This window comes from Aptenodytes patagonicus, chromosome 1, assembly GCF_965638725.1.
Source record: "Aptenodytes patagonicus chromosome 1, bAptPat1.pri.cur, whole genome shotgun sequence".
NCBI classification, from domain to species: domain Eukaryota; kingdom Metazoa; phylum Chordata; class Aves; order Sphenisciformes; family Spheniscidae; genus Aptenodytes; species Aptenodytes patagonicus.
In genome coordinates, this window is record NC_134949.1 from 205,811,729 (window position 1) to 205,831,460 (window position 19,732).

The window sequence follows — 19,732 nt, forward strand, 5'->3', positions numbered from 1 at the left end:
CAAGCCTTCGAGTGTGCCTGCGTGACCACCGCTGCCGTGTCCCAGGGGTGGCTGCGTTCCTGCGGCTTGTGAGGCACCCTGGCCAGAGAGGCAGCTGTACGGGCAGGCAGACTCACCCTCCGAATCTGAAGCTCAGCCGCAGTGACAGGGGTGTTCAGCTCTGGAGTTCTGTGTGACTATGGCCCTCAGAAAACTGTGAAGCATAATCCACGGTCGAGTGATGCTATCCCCAGTTTGGGGTTATTTGGGGGTCATGAGCGCTTGTGTTTTTTGTTACTGTGTGAGACAGGTCCTGTATCTACATGAGGTCATTCCTGTTCATGTCTGATCTGGTAAATCAGTTAAGATGGGTGAGGAACGGTAGAAGTTGCTGAGGGGAATTCAGTGCTGTCTGGGACATGAGGACATGTGCCGAGAGCTGCTTGCGTGTAGCTGGAGTTGTTCTGTGTGGATGCTCCACCACCCTTCTCCTGTGCAGCTGCCCACGTCTCACCCCTCCTTTTCCAGCAGAGGTCTCTCGCAATTCCCCCGCTCCATCCTCATGTATCACAGCTAGTCTCATTTGGGCTAGTTTGCTCATGGGATTTTGGAATTCACCACACAAGCACATTTTTCTTACAGTGAAAGTGAAGCCAGTGTGTAGCATTTTCTGCTTCCTTTACACCCACAAACTCTGAGTCTTAAAAAGCTGCTGCCTCCTCGACTCCTGTTAACTGGCATCAGCAAACTCACTTTAACAGAGACTCATGGAGCCTCACATATCAGGCCACAGAAAATCCATCTCAGTGCTCCTGTAGGAAAAGAACAGCTGTGTGGAAAGATCAATAAACACAACCAGTTGCTCCAAGAGTCATAAAATGGAAAGACTGCAAAATAAAATGTGTGGCAGGGGACCCTGGCTCCAGACACTGCAGGAGAAGTCCTGGGAAATGCCGTAATTAATGGGAAGCCTCAGACTTGTTTCCTTTAGGTGGTTCCACACATAAAAATATTTGTTTTAGGAAAGGAAATCACAGGGGTAGGAAGAAATACTTACCTATGCAAAAGGAAAGCTTGTTTACACTTAATTGTAGAAATTGTTCATGAATGGTTTATCTATATGAAAATAAAACACTCGCATTGCTGCCAAGGCCAGAGAGACCTCAGGTGAGCTGCATAATTGCTGGCTCGCCCTCTGAGCTTAAAGTGTCTGGGGCTGCTTTGGTTTTATTCACTCTCTTCATACATAGAAAACAAAAAAAAAAAAAACCTGTGAAAAACTGTATGAAAACTGTTTCAGTGAAATTTTTGTCTTTCGACCTACCTTTTCCACGTTACTATAGCTCTTTGCTCCTTTGTTTAATCTGCGTATTTCCCTAAGTTTTCTCTCGGTGCCGAGGAGAGAGGAATCCCTCGGGAATGCACAGATCCCCCTTGCTGGCTCGCTCTCACCTCTCCATCACCACCCAGAGGCCCCTCTGCCCCCTTTGCAGCTCTTGCCTCCCACCCCCTTGCTCTCCCCAACCTCTTCTGGTGTGGTGGTCCTTCCCCATCGCATTCACATCTCCCCCAGCCTGGTCCACTCCTGCTCTCCTACCCGCATCCTGCTGCTGCTTTCATGTGTGCTCACACTCACCAGCCTGTGCCACCCCTCCTCCTTGCTCTGCCATCACTTTGGGGACTGTTGTTTCCCCCGAGCGTTCCCTGCAAGCACCCCTTCACGACAAGTTTCCCAAGGAATGCCTCAGGCTCCACAGCGATGTCATGTAGGAGGGAAAAGAGCTGCCTAGGGTTCTATCTTTGCTCCAGGGCAGGGTATGCAGGATTCGTGCAGAGCTCTGAGCACATTTCCTCCATGCAAGCAGCTGTAGAAGTGCCCAGTGGTTCCCCTGCCTGTACAAAGCATAACATAAAGAGGGTTGCTTTTTCTCCCTTCCCTTTGACATTTCTTCTTGGAGCTTTTTGACAGCTGTGTGCCCATGAACTCAGATCTTGAGGTGTGATTGATGAACTAATTAAGCTTTCTAAATGCTAAATGGCTACACATGAACTACTGTCACTGATGATCTATGAGTTACCTCAATTTAATGTCAGGTATCCTAGCCTCAGGTTTGTCTGTCTCCCTTACGTTTGACATCAGAAGAGTCTTGTCTACATATCAGAAGAGAAGGGTGTAACTTCATTCTCTATGGAATGAAGTCAAGGGCTTCATTTAGCTTTCTAAAGCTAAATCCTAAAATTAGAATAATTTGTGCTGTGTAGGGGTTTGTATATGTGTGAAAACTTACCGGTAAAACTATGGCAGTAATTTATACCTCTTCAACCGAAGCAGGGATTTGCAAGGGGATTGGAGCGAGTGGGTGAGAGCCTACAGCCCCTCTCGGTGCAGCTCACGCTCCATGCCGTGTGCCAGGGCCATCAGTCCCTCCTGCCATTGCCTCCCCCAGCTGAGTGTATGTGTTCAGGCCCCTAATTCATCACATGGAAACCTGCAGTTCAGCGAAGATGTCCACCAGGTGTGTTGTGTCACTACAACTGTACTAGTAGTAGAATGATCCTGACTAACTTTCCTATACTGGCAAAGGCCAGTGGTCTGCTTTGAGTCTCACTTCTGCAGCCTTTTGCCCGTATGGGAGCTCATCCAAAGCCCACTGAATTCCCATCCATCTTGGTGAGCTTCCACTCTTGCCTCATTGCAGCTAATCTCACGGCTAAGAGCTCCAGGATCAGGTTCTTCGATCCTGCCTCAAATGAGTATTAAGTTTTCCTAAAATAAAGCTTACTGCTAGGCAGTGTCTTCACTGTTGGATTCACTTTGGGGCTGATCCATTCTTGGATATGTGCTGTCACGATTAGATTCTTCCCCTTCTGCAACAAGAATGTCCCACATCACGACGGGGGTGTTGCAGTGACACGCCGCGGGGCACCGTATTGGTGTATGGGATTGACTGAATGAAAAGCTCTTTTAAACCTGTGTGCTGCAAACTACCTGTCTTCCTACAAGGTGGTCGAATGGGCAATGTTATCTGAGCCCCATGTGGTTTGACCCCCAAATGCCTCTTTCCAGCAACACTTTGCACTGTACTCACAGACGTGGTTTCCTAAGAGACCGGTCCAGCCCTGCTTGGCTTAGAGGGCAGCATTTCTGTTCCCCGTTTGTACTAGATTTACCCTGCCATAGCCTAGAAGCAGAGGAATCACATGAAGTTGTTGATTAAGAATTGCTGCAACCGATGTCACGCATGGATGAAGACTCTGGTTCTGTGTTTAATCAAACGTGGTTAGAAACACTGTAGGAATGGTCACTTTCAGTTGCAAATAATTTTAAATTTTCTTAAGGGATTAGAGAGACCATGTTGCTATTCAACAGGTATTTACAGCCACTGCACAAGGCCTCCTACTCTGAGCATGGATGTGACAGTTTGTGAATCTGGGGTGAAGCAGAAGTGAATTGAGTATACAAATTAGTCTCTAAGTCCTCAGACTCCAAGAACCCTGCTGCATTTGGAAATGATTTTGGAACTACTCAGGATCAGTTCTGTAAAACCCCATGGGTAGATCCCAAGCTAGACTCAAGAGCCAAAATTCTCTCTCTGATTCAAAGAAACAAGATGTTATTGATAAAAGTCTGTAACATCACCTACGGGGACTGAGTCTACCTTTTATTTGCTCTTTTTTTTCCGAAATGGGACTATCATGATCTTCACTTGTCAGAAAGCCACAGATAGAGCCCTTGACTTCATTCCATAGAGAATGAAGTTACACCCTTCTCTTCTGATATGTAGACAAGACTCTTCTGATGTCAAACGTAAGGGAGACAGACAAACCTGAGGCTAGGATACCTGACGTTAAATTGAGGTAACTCATAGATCATCAGTGACAGTAGTTCATGTGTAGCCATGATCAGAATTTTACAATGGTCTTCTCAGAGCCAGCCTTAAAAAAGATGAAGAGATGAAGGTACTGCTTTTCAGATGGGGGCACAATTTTATTTTAATTCATTGACTGACATGTAATTACAAAGTGCCATGCTGCCATCTCGCAGGAGCATGTCGGTGCAGCACATGTAAATAAAGGTGGCATTTTTGGACGCTGACCTGTAGGCCGGTGTTAGAACCCAGGCCAGAACCCAGACCATGCAGACCTAACTGGAAAGAGGATAGTCATAAAACCATGGATGCACTGTGTGGTGTGGACACTTGTCACATTTTGATCTAATTTCCTGGGTGGAGATACAGGAATCTTGGGAAGGTGTAAGAGAGCCATGTGATTCTGCCCATGGACAGCAACTTTGTCTCACACACACAACGGGCTATGCTCCCTAAAACGTGGGACTTTCTGTGTGTCCATAATGCACTACATCCTCTATGCAGGATGTGCACATGCACAGCAGCAGCATGCCTGAGGGTCTCGTTGGCTCATTGCAGACCCTGGTGGGCTCAGTCGCTTGTCAACTAGAAATTCTTGGCAAATGGTCAAAATCCTCCTTTTCCAATCAGACTACATTTCTGGATGGAAAAAATGTACTATTTGAGCAGGTAAGGCTAATAGGTGAACTCAAAACCATGTTAGCATTTCCTTGCCCTCCTCTTTCATGCCCTTAGGTGAAGCAAATTAGCCAAGACAACGTAAATCTCCACCATGTAAAACTAGTAGCCCAAATTGCACAACCTGAACCATTGAAATGTTATTTTATGTCTTCTTGGTCTGATTTAGATTTAAGCAAAATACCTGGCACAACTGACCAATTAGTAAAGTGAAGCAAAAAGAAAAATCACACGAGTTCTAATCTGCTGATTCAGATATTTTATTTCTAGATGTGACAGGTTTATCACTCTGTGTAAAGCTTTAGTAGCTGGCACCACTTATTAAAACAATATAGATTTTTTTTTTTCCCTATAGAAAATTGAAAGATAGTTCTCCCCTAGAATATTGTCGAATTGCAAGATACTGAGACAAGCATGGAGTCAAAGAGTGAACCTGGCTCATGTCATGCATGTTTAGGTCTTACACTGTAATAGTCTAAGAATGCTGTGATGGATAATTATATACACACAAGTGCCAACACACATACATGATTTTAATGATGAACACCAGGTAGATATACTAGATAGGTAATGAGAACATGAAGGCTATTATGGTATATTGGCTGTAAGTCTTCCTTATATGAATTCCCCAAAGGCAGAGTTTTAATATCTCCTACGTATTAAGCCATATGTGTGTAAGGCAAGGTGTGATTATAGATCTCAGGGCATTAAGAGTGCCCAGCTGAGTGGCTTTGTGCTGCGCAAGGCGGAGGCTGGAACAGCAGAAGCTTTTTTGGCTTTTGGGGTGTATTTGCAACCTTTGCCCATGAACTTTGGGGAGAAAGACAGGACAAACTGATTCTTTGGGCCATCAGCTGAGCCATACTGACCATGAAGAAAAAAACCCAACAATTTTGGCCCCCCCCAAAAAAACAACAAAAAAAAAACCCCCAAACAACCCAAACCAAAAAAACCCCACTGAAATCTGTTAGCTTTGGAGATCTCACCTCAGATGAAAATGCCAGACTGAGAAGCTATAGTGCAGAGGACAATTAAAAGTCTCTCTGGAAAAGAGGTATCTAGTGGTGATGTATGACTAGGTGTTACCTAGGGAAAAAAGTCCACAGAGAAAAAAGAACAGTGAAAGATGCTGAGCTCCCCCAGTAGGGAATGGTCCGTATCAGGAAGAAGCAGGCAGGTAAACTGTGACTCAGAATACATGATCTCCACAATTCTTTTTTCTATATATAAAAAAGTCACTCTATTAAAAAAAGTTACTCTAAAGTAACTGTGTTTTCTGTTACTGACTCCTGGTCTACAGCTCCTTACAGAACAGAGCTCTTAAAGTACACGGCAAGGAGAAGGGGTCACCGTCACTCAGGGGACGGCAGCCCAATGCCCCTGCAGAGGAAAAGGGCTGCATAATTACATGTATAGTGAGTGATCTCCTCAGGCCTCAGTGGTGTTTGCTCTTCCTGCTACATTCCTAAAGACTGTCACATCACTTTCTCCTCCTCCTGGATCCGTGGTTGACCCCTGAAATTGCATAACCTTCCTCTTTTCACTGTGCACAGCTACCGCCCCTGTCATCTACTTCTTTATGATACATGATTCCTCTTCACTTGGGGCAAAGCTCCCCAGCTTTCTCTCAGCCAGTCTTGCCTTCAGATTTGACTGTAAAATCTTATCAAGTTCAGAGTCAGACTAAAGAGTCAGTTCATTGCCCAGGCAACCCTCCCCCTCTTTTTTAAATATAAGCATTACATTTTCTGTTCTTCAGTCACATGGTATCAGTCTGTATTTGAAAAACTCATTAATCATCCTTGCTAATGCACATGAAATGTCTAATTTTGGTTAATACTGTTTCTGGGAGAGAAACAGTCCTTGGTATTACGTGTTCTTTTGAGAATTAGGTTTTGCTGTTGTTCTCAAAGTATTAACACTGTATGTAGGTATGTGGACCTGGAGGAGTTGTTCCACTCATACCAACTGGATTATTTTAAAGAGAAGGAAAATGGTTTACAGGACTGAACCCCCAATTCATATCAGTCAAATACAACAGTGGTTCAATAGGAACACAAAACATGGCTTACTTTTGCTTCTCAAGTTGTCATTACATGAAGCCATGTTAACAGATAATAATATGCATTATTGTGATAAGAAGAGTTACTTGTCACACAATTTTAAGCCAGCTCCAAGCGATATTGGAACGCAAATTTCAACAGCCAATCTGTTGAACAAAGTCTCCCGAATCTGTACGTACTTATACTGCTGGCACATAGTGCCAAATTAACAAGGAAAACACCCACATCATTAGAAAGAATTATATGTCTGAGATGTTACATCATTTAAAATTCCCCTGTCTCTTTCCCTTCTTTGTCTCCCTGCTAGGAAACTGGAAGGGAAGAAGAATGTTATACCTCTTGCTAATTAAAAACACCAAAAAGTTTCTGAAAATTCAGCTTTGTCTAAGATCTCTGTTCAGGACACTTAATCTTTGGACCAGTAAAGTGTCTCAGTATTGCTCTCACCACAGGTTCCATAGCAACCTTTGATTTTGAATTGGAATAGATTTTGAATATTTTTTATGAGAATATTTTGAATCTAAGTAGGGTGACCATAAATGGAAGAGCTTGGTTTGATTAGTCATTGAGTCTAACACTCTTAGATTTTAAGGCAATGAAAAGTATTTCCATCCATCTACTGTAAGTGGGAATCCAGTGTGCGTTTTGTTTTCTATGCAGACCACACTGCACTGTTATGAAGATAGCAGCAAGAGAGAACTTTCTAGCAGAGTGGGATATGTGAAAGCCAAGTTTGGCAAGATAAATGAAAAGTTGTAGTAGACAATGAAATCCCAGGAAGGGAAAGGACTCGGCTGTTGAGAGCTAGATAGGCTGCAAATGAAAACTGTTGAAAAATCACAAGTGATATGACAGAGAAGAGCTGAGCTTTTATCCTCTCCTGGAAGGTATTGCCACATTTTCAAGTTCTCAAACCTGCTTTATCAAGGCACTGTGACATAGTGTGTTTAATGCTCTCTATGATTTACAGAGAAATAATTATTATTTACAGAGAAATAATTATTAGGTCATTAGTTAAATTAGACCCAGAATGCAAAGAGTTACTAATAAAAACCAGATTAAACAAAGTATTTTTTCCTTTCCTTAGACACACATTCATGTCAAAGTATCATTAAACAGAGAATAATTTTTTGCACGACATTAAAGAAGTCACCAGAGAACGGGAGACTATACCACCAAAGAAGTGGAGACTATACCACTCTCATAAGTATGCACAGAAATTTGCATTTGGGAAGTAGAAAGTGAATTGAACAGTAAGAATGCACAAATTCACTCACATGCTTGACAGATATTTGGTGTATTATGGCTTCATCTTGCAAGGAGTTGATCCTTACGCAGTCTCCTGCAAACCTATGTTCTAACAGACTTCATAGAAACTGATAAATCAGTGAAATTTCACTGTGCTATGCAAATGCTTTATGCCCCCTGAAAACATACTGAATTTGATTAATTACGTTAAACAAATTCAAGAGCAGTTTAACTACACTGTAGCCTGGCTTTGTTTCTACACAGGGCTCACCTTACATCTGCTCCTGGCAACCAGCATTGCTTTTTGGAGGCCATCTTTCCAACTGCTGTGTGTGCAGGTAGCATCAAGTAAGAGTTAATTTGGTGTGCAAGAACCAGCTGTCTCATATAAAGCCAACTCATTTCTTTCGTTCACCTAAACCATCGTATTGGACTACTCCATTGAACTCTAGCTAAAAGTGACCTTGATTTGCCTACTAGGCATCGGCTGCATCCTGTTAGATTTAATAAGTAATTCATTCATTCTTTATCTTGGTCAGCTTTCCTCATTTGTTTTCCTGATTAAATTAAGGAGTAGAGATTTTAATAAATTAATCATCCCAGTGGTTTCTATTTTACTTGTATTCTACGGCTCTGGATTAAACTTCCCAGCACTGCTTGCATATTCTGAAGTTCTTCTCTTTCATATGTCCTCCATTTCCTATGATAAGAAAATAAAGAAGGCTTTTATGCACGTGGGGCAGTAGAAAATAAGTCTGTTGTAATGTTCAAAATTCAGATGTTCAACAGCTCACCCAGCTACCCACTTGAGGCAGGACAGATACACTGCAGCAGCTGCTGAGCTTAACCCACATATTTTGTCAGGTGTTTCCTTCTTTCTGATGAAGGAAACTTCTCTGCAAAAGATCCTGGATTCATTTTCACCATGCTTAGCATTTCCATGATAAGGAGTGTACTTCCTTATTCTCTTGTATTTTCTACTAGTTCTTAATTATGGTAATTTCATGTTCTACTTGCATATGGAAGAACTGAAGCTGAGAGCTTCAAATGAAGCCAGGATCTGTCCCTGCATTAATACTGTTGCAGAGACTGAATTACAACCAGAATGCTTTTTCTAAGAAGTAGATAACGCTCTCTCTGGGCAAACTGCGTGAGTAAAATGGTTCCGCCAGTTAACAGATTAAATTAACCAGATTCAAACCTTAATAATAATAATGATGATGATGGTGACAATAATGACGATGTTAGGTCGCACAAACTAGAAAAATAAAATCAATGCAAAAGTTTTAAAGACAAATCTTGTACAGAAACCATGTTTAAAGGTAAGCTCCTGTCTGATACCATCACTTTGGGAATTGGAAGACTAATGGGAAGAGTTTGGCTGTTTATGATACTACAAAATTAATGTTTGAAAGCTGGCTTTTATAGACTACTGGGTTTCTGCAAAGTCCTCTAATAGGACTTCAAATTCACTCAGAATGGGAACAAATTTCTTATTGTCTTTGTCACTTGTTGTCCTTGCTTACGACAAGGGTCAGCATTTTTAAGTACAATGATTTGGAACTGTTTGAAGTAAGCTATTGCCTTGTTCCAGTGTGTTAATCAGGACCTTGTACTTAAAAGTAACCTCCCAACAATGAACCAAGGGCTCCATGGCTCCTTGGCATGCTGGGTGATTTGTTGCTGTGTTGTTAAAACATGTTTATGTTACTGATGGAACAGCTTAGCTACCCAGGAAGAAAATAGCCAAGTTGGCTAAATACCTCACTGTTACACACTTGTGTAAAACAGAGAAAAGGTTAACGTGGAACATGATACTTCCTGGTGCACTGGCCACTGAGAGAGGAATGATGGATTTTGGGGAACTGGTGGCATACATCAGTAGAGCTCTGACCTTCCAGCCTGTAAAAAAGTTGAGTGAGTTAAATATGTTACTTAAAATCTGACCTACAGTACAAAATATGAGTAGCATGTGGAGAAGCTAGAAAAAAAAGATCAAGAACAGCACGCTTTTAAGGAATGAATTATTTATTTATGATTCATGTATTACAGTCATTGAGATTGTTAAAAACCAGGAATCCCTTCTTAATGGTACAAGAAGCAAGTACGACCATCATTTAAATATTCAGGCAATAGTCCAGAAACCTGATTTGCATATCTGCCTATACATCCTCTTGCCAAATGCGCTCCCCTTTCCCATTCTCTCCTGGAAACCCATCCTTCCTGTTTGTTACTTCACCCCTCTTTCAACACCGATGTCTGTGGGGCTGGAGGCACCCAGCTCTCAGCACCCTCCGGCAGGGCTAGGTTTTCAAACAGGCACAGCATCACCTGGGCAGGAGATTAAAGTCAAACCATTTCACCCAGGGTACAAATTAATTATGGGAATTCAGTGAAATATGAGGATGTGGAAGTCAAAGAATTAGTGAAAAAAGAAAGGAAGCAGGAAAATTCATGGAAGACTGCCCCAACAGAACCAGAAAATGGTGTGTTCTGCATGCAGCCTCTGATTTAGGAAGACCCAAACTTGAAATTGTCAGAAGACGGGAAAGTAAAATAGAGGGAAAATCTTTCTGTATTCGTCTTGTTTCTTGTTCCTCCTTAAGTCACTTGGAGACAAGAGAGTTTGTTAGATGGCTTTTTGGTCCAATCTAGTGCAGCAGGTCCTACCTAACAACTTTCGCTTGAGAATGAGATTCAGAAATCTGGCTCAAAATCTTGTCCTGGATCTTTCACTGTTTATTGCCGGTGTATCTGGTTTTATTTTAAATATTGACATCTCATCTGGTATCTTTTAAAATAGATATATTTCTTGTACTTTATCAGCTGCACTTCAACCTCAGTGTTAGAAACTGCCTTACTCACCACTGATAGTACTGAAGAGATAATGTTCTTGATGAAGGTTTTACATAGTCTTCCTTATGAAACAGGCTCTTATTATTGAAGAATACACATAAACAGGTTTTGCTTTTATGGATGTAACCTGTTGCGTGTTTTCTGTGTGATGGCATGAGAAAGGGGGAGAGAGAAGATTGTAGGAACTTTTTCATCTTGTTGCAAAGAAATCAGACTTTCAGGGCAAAGGACAGTCGTGGTTTTTGTGTACTGACAATAGCAGTATCAAAGCAGTATCACTTCCAAGCCCTACAGAGAATATTCCTGTGCTGAGGACTCAATTAGTACATCGGTTTACCTTAGCAGCAGCGAGGTACTCAGCTTCTGGGCTGAGGAATTAATCTTCTCAAAGACTATAAAATATTGTTAAAAATAAACCAGGATCACTTAAAACATCTTTTCAGGTGGTGGTTGTTAATCTGCTCTCCTCTGCATCAAGTGTCCAGGCCTAATTGCTTTGTACGACCTGGTGATGAATTGGTCTTAGGAATGGTGCTGTTCCTGGATTACTTTGCAACTGCTAACCTAAATATTTGGAGGGAGGATTGCCCTTCTTACAGGGCCTGCTTTGTATTGTGTGGAGTTGTTAAGATTGAGATGCCTTAATGTAATTGATACAGCAACATGCAGACGTGACTATTTTTTTCTTCTTTTTTCAATTTCTTTCTTTGTTGTTTTTTCTGTGTTCTGACTGTAGTAAAAGATTTGGCATGAACTGATGGTAAGTGAATTGTTATTCCATTTTTCTATATTTTCAATTTAATTTCGAGCTAACAAAAAGTAGCGGATGAACATCCCTGAAAGCGAACTCTTTTATTTACAGAATATATACAGCGTAGGAAACATGAGCGAGTATTCCTTGCGTTATTTTATTAACATGCCTAAACTCAGGTCACCAGTATGAACATATTACTCCTAGCTGTGTGTTTAGTGTCCAAGCCTTCTTTGCTTTGGTTGAGGCTGCTGGCAGTGGTTCTAAAAAGTAATAGTAGTTTCCAGAGAGGGAATGGTCCTCTGAAAATGTAACAGATTTCCAACTAGTAGCAATCAAGGGCAGAAATTCTGCAGCCACCATGAATTTTACCAGATGCTAAACCATCACATGACTGAAATCCTGGTTGTCATGGGGAACTTAAACGATTTCCATATCTGCCAGCGGGACAACACAGCAGGGCACAAGCAATCCAGGAGGTTTCTGAAGTGCGTCAAGGATAACTTCCTAACACTGGTGACTGAGAAGCCAATGAGGAAAGGCATTCTGCTAGACCTCCTTACACTCACAAACAAGAAAGATCTGGTTGAGGATGTGAAGGCTGGCAGCAGCTTTGGCTGCAGTGACCAATAGTGATGGAGTACAAGATCCTGAGAGGAGGAAACAGGACAAATAGCAGAATCACAGCCCTGGGCTTCAAGAGAGCAGACTTTGGCCTCTTCAGGAATCTACTTGGAAGAATCCCATGGGAGAACATCCTGGAGAGAAGAGAGCTGGTTGACTTTCAAGAATCACTTCTTCCGACAAGCTCAAGAATGGTCCAGTCCGACAAGCAGGAGATCAAGCAGAGATGGCAGGAGGCCTGCATGGATGAACAAGGAGCTCCTGACAGAACTCAAACATCAGATGGAAGCATACAAGTGTGTATTTGATTTACGTGGCAGGGTTTTGGCAGTGGGGGGCTGCAGGGTGGCCTCTGTGAGGAGCGGCTGGGGCTGCCCTATGCCAGACACAGACAGTTCCAGCTGGCTCCACAATGGACCCACTGCAGGACACAGCTGAGCCCATCAGGGAAGCTGGTGGTGCCCCTGGGAAAACATATTTAAGAAAGGGGCAAAACACTGCACAGACAGTGAAGAGTGAGGAAAAAAGTGTGAGAAACAGCCCCGTGAGCACTAAGGTCAGAGAAGAAGGAGGGGAAGGCGGTGCTCCAGGTGCTAGAGCAGACATTCCCCTGCAGCCCGTGTAGAGACTATGGTGGAGCAGGTATCCACACTGCAAGCCAGGGAGAGGACCACCCGAGAGCAAGTGGATATTTCCTGAGGGAACTGCCACCCTTTGAGAGCCCACACAGGAGCAGGTTCTCCTAACAGGAACTGCGGCCCATGGAGGAACCATGCTAGAGCAGGTCAATCCTGAAGAACTGAAGCCCATGGAGAGGACCCATGCTGGAACAGTTCTTGAAGGACTGCAGCCCATGGAAAGGACCCACGCTGGAGCAGGGGAAAAGTGTGAGGAGGAAGGAGCAGCAGAGATGAACTGCAATGGACTGACCAGAACTGACTACAATCCTCCATACACCTGCGTCACTTGGGCAGGGTGGGGTAGAAGAGTGGGGAATGAAGGAATGAAGCTGAGCCTGGAAAAAAGGGAGGGATGGGGGAAGGTGTTTTTCTTAATTTGTCTTTGTTTCTCAGTATCCAAACCTATTTGAATTGAAATAAATTGAATTAATTTTCCCCAAGTGGAGTCTGTTTTGCCCATGACAGTAATTGGTAAGTGACCTCCCTGTCTTTATCTTGACCTACGAGCTTTTCCACCTTATTTTCTCCCCCTGTCCTGTTAAGGAGAGGTAGTGAGAGAGTGGCTGGGTGGGCATCTGGCAGCCAGCCAAGGTCAACCCACTACCAAGAGGTAGAAGCAGGGGCAGGTGATCTGGGAGGAATGCAGAGACACTGTCCAAGCATGCTGGGATGGGGTTAGGAAAGGCAAAGCCCACTGGGAATTGAGTCTGCTGGGGGGGGGCGGATCTTATTAATGTGTATAAATACCTGATGGGAGTGAAGGGGTAAAGAGGATAAAGAGGACAGAGCTAGACTCTTCTCAGTGGTATCCAGTAAAAAGACAAGAGGCAATGGGCACAAACTGAAATACAGGAAATTTCGTTTAATCATAGAATCATAGAATAGTTTGGGTTGGAAGGGACATCTAAAGGTCATCTAGTCCAACCCCCCAACCTGTCCCTGCCATAGGCAGGGACATCTTCAGCTAGACCAGGTTGCCCAGAGCCCTGTCCAACCTGACCTTGAACGTTTCCAGGGATGGGGCATCCACCACCTCTCTGGGCAACCTGTGCCAGTGTTTCACCACCCTCAGCGTAAAAAATTTCTTCCTTCTATCTAGCCTAAATCTACCCCCCTTTAGTTTAAAGCCATTCCCCCTTGTCCTGTTGCAACAGGCCCTGCTAAAAAGTTTGCTGCCATCTTTTTTATAAGGCCCCTTTAAGTACTGAGAGGCTGCAAGAAGGTCTCCCCGAAGCCTTCTTTTCTCCAGGCTGAACAACCCCAACTCTCTCAGCCTTTCTTCACAGGAGAGGTGTTCATCCCCCTGATCATTTTTGTGACCCTCTCTGGACCTGCTCCAACAGGTCCATGTCTTTCTTATGCTGAGGGCTCCAGAGCTGGACGCAGTACTCCAGGTGGGGTCTCACCAGAGCAGAGGAGAGGGGCAGAATCATAGAACCATAGAATCATAGAATCATTGAGGTTGGAAAAGACGTCTAGGATCATTGAGTCCAACCGGCAACCCAACACCACCATGCCCACTAAACCATGTCCCTAAGCGCCTCATCTACGCGTCTTTTAAATACCTCCAGGGATGGTGACTCAACCACTTCCCTGCGCAGCCTGTTCCAATGTTTAACCACTCTTTCAGTAAAGAAATTTTTCCTTACATCCAATCTAAACCTCCCCTGGCGCAACTTGAGGCCATTTCCTCTCGTCCTATCGCTAGTTCCTTGGGAGAAGAGACCGACACCCACCTCGCTACAACCTCCTTTCAGGTAGTTGTAGAGAGCAATGAGGTCTCCCCTCAGCCTCCTTTTCTCCAGGCTAAACAACCCCAGTTCCCTCAGCCGCTCCTCATAAGACTTGTTCTCCAGACCCCTGACCAGCCTTGTTGCCCTTCTCTGGACACGCTCCAGCACCTCAACATCCTTCTTGTAGTGAGGGGCCCAAAACTGAACACAGTAGTCGAGGTGCGGCCTCACCAGGGCCGAGTACAGGGGCACGATCACTTCCCTACTCCTGCTGGCCACACTAGTTCTGATACAGGCCAGGATGCCATTGGCCTTCTTGGCCACCTGGGCACACTGCCGGCTCATGTTCAGCCGGCTGTCAACCAACACCCCCAGGTCCTTTTCCAACAGGCAGCTTTCCAGCCACTCTTCCCCAAGCCTGTAGCGCTGCATGGGGTTGTTGTGGCCGAAGTGCAGGACCCGGCACTTGGCCTTGTTGAACCTCATACAGTTGGCCTGGGCCCATCGATCCAGCCTGTCCAGGTCCCTCTGCAGAGCCTTCCTACCCTCGAGCAGATCAACACTCCCGCCCAACTTGGTGTCCTCTGCAAACTTACTGAGGGTGCACTCAATCCCCTCATCCAAATCATCGATAAAGATATTGAACAAGACCGGCCCCAGTACTGAGCCCTGGGGAACACCGCTTGTGACCGGCCGCCAACTGGATTGAACTCCATTCACCACAACTCTCTGGGCCCGGCCATCCAGCCAGTTTTTGACCCAGCGCAGAGTACACCTGTCTAAGCCGTGAGCCGCCAGCTTCTCGAGGAGAATGCTGTGGGAGACGGTGTCAAAGGCTTTACTGAAGTCCAGGTAGACCACATCCACAGCCTTTCCCTCGTCCACTAGGCAGGTCACCTGGTCATAGAAGGAGATCAGGTTGGTCAAACAGGACCTGCCTTTCATGAACCCGTGCTGGCTGGGCCGGATCCCCTGGTTGTTCCGCTCATGCCTTGTGAGCGCCCTCAAGATGAACCGCTCCATAATCTTCCCCGGCACCGAGGTCAGGCTGACAGGCCTGTAGTTCCCCGGATCCTCCTTCCGGCCCTTCTTGTAGATGGGTGTCACATTGGCAAGCCTCCAGTCGTCCGGGACCTCCCCCGTTAACCAGGACTGCTGATAAATGATGGAGAGTGGCTTGGTGAGCACCTCCGCCAGCTCCCTCAGCACTCTTGAGTGGATCCCATCCAGCCCCATAGACTTGTGAGCGTCCAGGTGGCGTAGCAGGTCATTGACTGCTTCCTCTTGGATTATGGGGTGTTCATCCTGCTCGCCGTCCCTGTCTTCCAGCTCGGGGGGCCGAGTACTCTGAGGAGAACTGGTCTGCCTGTTAAAGACTGAGGCAAAGAAGGCATTGAGTACCTCAGCCTTTTCCTCATCCTCAGTGACAATGTTCCCCCCCTGCATCCAATAAGGGATGGAGATTCTCCTTGGCTCTCTTCTTGTCATTAATATATTTGTAAAAACTTTTTTTGTTGTCTCTAACGACAGCGGCCAGATTGCGTTCTAGCTGGGCTTTTGCCTTTCTCATTTCCTCTCTGCACGACCTAACGAGATCCCTGTACTCTTCTTGAGTTGCCTGCCCCTTCTTCCACAAGTGGTAAACTCTCCTTTTTTCCCTGAGTCCCAGCAAGAGCTCCCCGTTCAGCCAGGCCGGTCGTCTTCCCCGCCCATTCTTCTTACAGCGTACAGGGACAGCCTGCTCCTGCGCCTTTAAGACTTCACCTCCCTCTTTAAGAATCACCTCCCTCGACCTGCTGGCCACGCTTCTTTCCATGCAGCCCACGATACGACTGGCCTTCTGGGCTGCAAGCGCACATTGCTGGCTCATGTCCAGCTTTTCATCCACCAGTACCCCCAAGTCCTTCTCGGCAGGGCTGCTCTCCATCCCTTCATCCCCCTGCCTGTATTGATACTGGGGCTTGCCCCGACCCAGGTGCAGGTCCTTGCACTTGGCCTTGTTCAACCTCATGAGGTTCACACGGACCCACTTCTCCAGCTTGTCCAGGTCCCTCTGCATGGCATCCCGTCCCTCAGGCATGTCGACCACACCACTCAGCTTGGTGTCATCTGCAAACTTGCTGAGGGTGCACTCAATCCCACTGTCTATGTCATTGATGAAGATATTAAACAGTACCAGTCCCAATACGGACCCCTGCAGGACGCCACTCATCCCCAATCTCCATCTGGACATTGAGCCGTTGACCACTACCCTCTGGATGTGACCATCTAACCAATTCCTCACCCACCGGACAGTCCACCCATCAAATCCATACCTCTCCAGTTTAGAGAGAAGGATGTTGTGGGGGACCGTGTCAAAGGCCTTAGGGAAGTCCAGATAGACGACATCTGTAGCCCTTCCCATGTCCACTGATGTAGTCACTCCATCACAGAAGGCCACTAGGTTGGTCAGGCAGGACTTGCCCTTGGTGAAGCCATGCTGGCTGTCTCGAATCACCTCCCTGTCCTCCATGTGCCTTAGCATAGCTTCCAGGAGGATCTGTTCCATGATCTTCCCAGGCACAGAGGTGAGACTGACTGGCCTGTAGTTCCCCGGGTCTTCCTTTTTTCCCTTTTGAAAAATGGAGGTTATGTTTCCCCTTTTCCAGTCAGTGGGAACTTCATCGGACTGCCACGACTTCTCAAATGTGATGGATAGTGGCTTAGCAACTTCATCCGCCAGTTCCTTCAGGACCTGTGGATGCATCTCATTAGGTCCCATGGACTTATGTACCTTCAGGTGCCTTAGATGGTCTTGAACCTTGATCTTCTCCCACAGTGGGTGGGAGCAACGTCTCTGAGCAACCTGTTCTAGCTGACCCTGCTTTGAGCCACGGGGGTTAGACTATATGATCTCCGGATGTGCCTTCCAACCTCAACCCAACCTGCTATTCTGTGAATAAATAATAAATAATGTAATTTTTTATTATTTATATTCTGTGAATAGCAGGTACTCACATCTAACATAAAACTCTGCTAGACTCCACCCAATTGGACATTTGTTCAGTTTCTGTGCTTAGATCTCAGTAAGCCAGATGGTTATATTTCTCTTGGTAGTGATTTGAAACCTCTTTGTCACAATTTCAGACAGTAAAAATTATTTTGGGACAAGGAATTTATTTTCCATTGAGATGTATTGGCCCTATTTCTGCTTTGACTTGTGTAGGTAACATAAGCCCCTAAATCCCACTGATTCTGGAAAAATATGCTTTCGTAGTTTATAGTACAAACCTGGATACAACAGCATAGAATGGAAGTAGTACAGTGCAGTATTGCACTTCTAAAAATGAGGTCGTTAGGCCTGGATAGTTCTGATTTCCTGGTAATTGTGAACCAGGTTATTCTGACTGGTTGATTACTGGCCTTCTGTAGGTTCCTCTTGCTGTTTCGGTTGCTTCTGTCCTAATCAACTCTTGAGATTTGCATTAAATAAATTTTTTATACAAGTTTGCTCTCTTGATTGTTCTTTGTTCTGGAGATTATTCTCCATAATATTCTTCATCAAAAACTGAACACTGCTTTTGTATTTTGACTACTTCACATTTTGGATGTCAGCATCTCAAATCATCAGATCAAAATCTGAAGTGCTCAAAATTTAGAGGAAATTTCTGAAAAAAATTTGAAAATATTGTAACAGGCTTCATACATACAAAAGGCTTAACTTACTCAAGTTTGTAAAGTACTTGGAGATTCTGAGACTGCAGGTACAACTCAGGTACAAATATAATGATCTATTGTCCTCTAAGCAGGAACCTCATCAAGATATTTCAGTTACTGAGTTGCCAAAATTGGACTGGACTTTGCTGCTAGTCTTGCCAGAAAGTTAAGCGTCATACAGCTCTCTAAACTTCGGTCTGTCTTCTACAACGGCGTTTGATATCCTAAGCCATAAGCAAGGTTTCACGGGCAGGAATACCAGAAACTGCAAGAAAAGGCATTTATCACATTTGTGTCTCTGTTGTTCGTTATTTTTATTTTTCCTGTGTGAGCTGAATCCCGATCCTTCTCTTTGCATTTGTGAAGCGCCTGGATATCGACTTGTGCTGTGTAGTATTATTTGCATTTCAGTTTCTCCTAAAATTTCAAACCACAAAGCAAGATGTGGTATTTTCTTCACTTCCTCCGCCCCAGGACCATGTTCAAAATCAACATTCATATGGCAACACCCTAGATGAGCACCCTGGTGAGTGATTTGAGACTAAGAAAATTACTTGGAGTTAGCCTTTATGATAATCTTTACTTAAAGCTTTATAGAAGCGGAGGAAAGTCCCCTTAACTTTAGTGGACCTTGTATCTGACTCAGAAGGCTTAAAATCGTAAAAGCCCAGCCTTGCGTGAGAAGAGTACGGCTGTGAGGAGCTTGCTTCCTCCTTTTCACTGAAGGCTTTGAGCGTAACTCAAACATTGTGGAGTTGTAGTTCTGTCTTGATACTCTCAATATAGTTAATTTTCTTGGTACTGACATTCCAGCAGAGCTTTCAGCTAAAATGAATGTAACTAATAATTGGGAATTCAATAATATCTGAATTTCAAATTATTGCATGAGACATATATGAAGCCTCATACTTCATTATAAATTATTAATTAGGTTTTGAAAATTATCTTGTAATGTAAATGTATTATTAAGGAAATCTGTTGGCATTTCTACTTTTAAGAAATGAATGTAATATTGCCATTAAAAATTCTCTTTGTGATTATTCACAGAATAAGTCCAAGAAATGTAAGATAGAAATTAATTTATCTTTGAATTAGTGTTCTCTTGCATTCACAATTGCAGTTATTCTCCACATCTTGCTACTCTCATTCAGAAAAAAATGCAGTTGGAAGTTGCTATTTCTTCTGGGGAAGAAAAGAGAAGATCAAATAACATTCTAGTAGATCTTCTGTTACATATTACTTTGTCTTCTGTATAGGGATATATAGGAGGGAGCTGTACTGGTCCTTCTGACTGGAGAGCACAAAGCCAGGGGCGTTCTACATTTCTGTGTGTGATGCCAGGCTCTTGGGATAAATGTGGGTCTCTAGGAGAGCGTAGTTGCTCCCCCCGTACGCAAGGCAGGAAAAGCAGGGAAGCGCAGGTCCCATCTTTCTGGCAGGCGTGTATCTGGTTTTCCGCTGGGGTAACTCGGCTCCCCACCTGCACTGCCTTCTGCACACCCGGTTACTTTCCTGTGGTGCTTTGCAGCTCTCAAAGACATAATTATACCTTTGA

General features: G+C 44.4%; 1 protein-coding gene across 4 annotated transcripts in view; it reads left to right on the top strand.

Annotated features, from left to right (window-relative positions):
- Positions 1-19,732, top strand: part of SPATA13 (spermatogenesis associated 13) — a 168,402-nt gene that overhangs the window by 85,847 nt on the left and 62,823 nt on the right. Inside the window, exon 1 of one of the 4 annotated variants that reach the window (XM_076328080.1) lies at positions 8,159-8,175. The exons of 2 other annotated variants lie outside the window; for them this stretch is intronic. Coding sequence is in view for 1 of the 2 variants with exons in the window: in XM_076328077.1 (XP_076184192.1) it covers positions 18,692-18,703 (12 nt within the window). In the remaining variant the exon portion in view is untranslated. Of the gene's footprint in view, positions 1-8,158; positions 8,176-18,592; positions 18,704-19,732 lie in introns of those variants that run through there. One more of the 4 variants, XM_076328077.1, reaches the window with a different exon arrangement.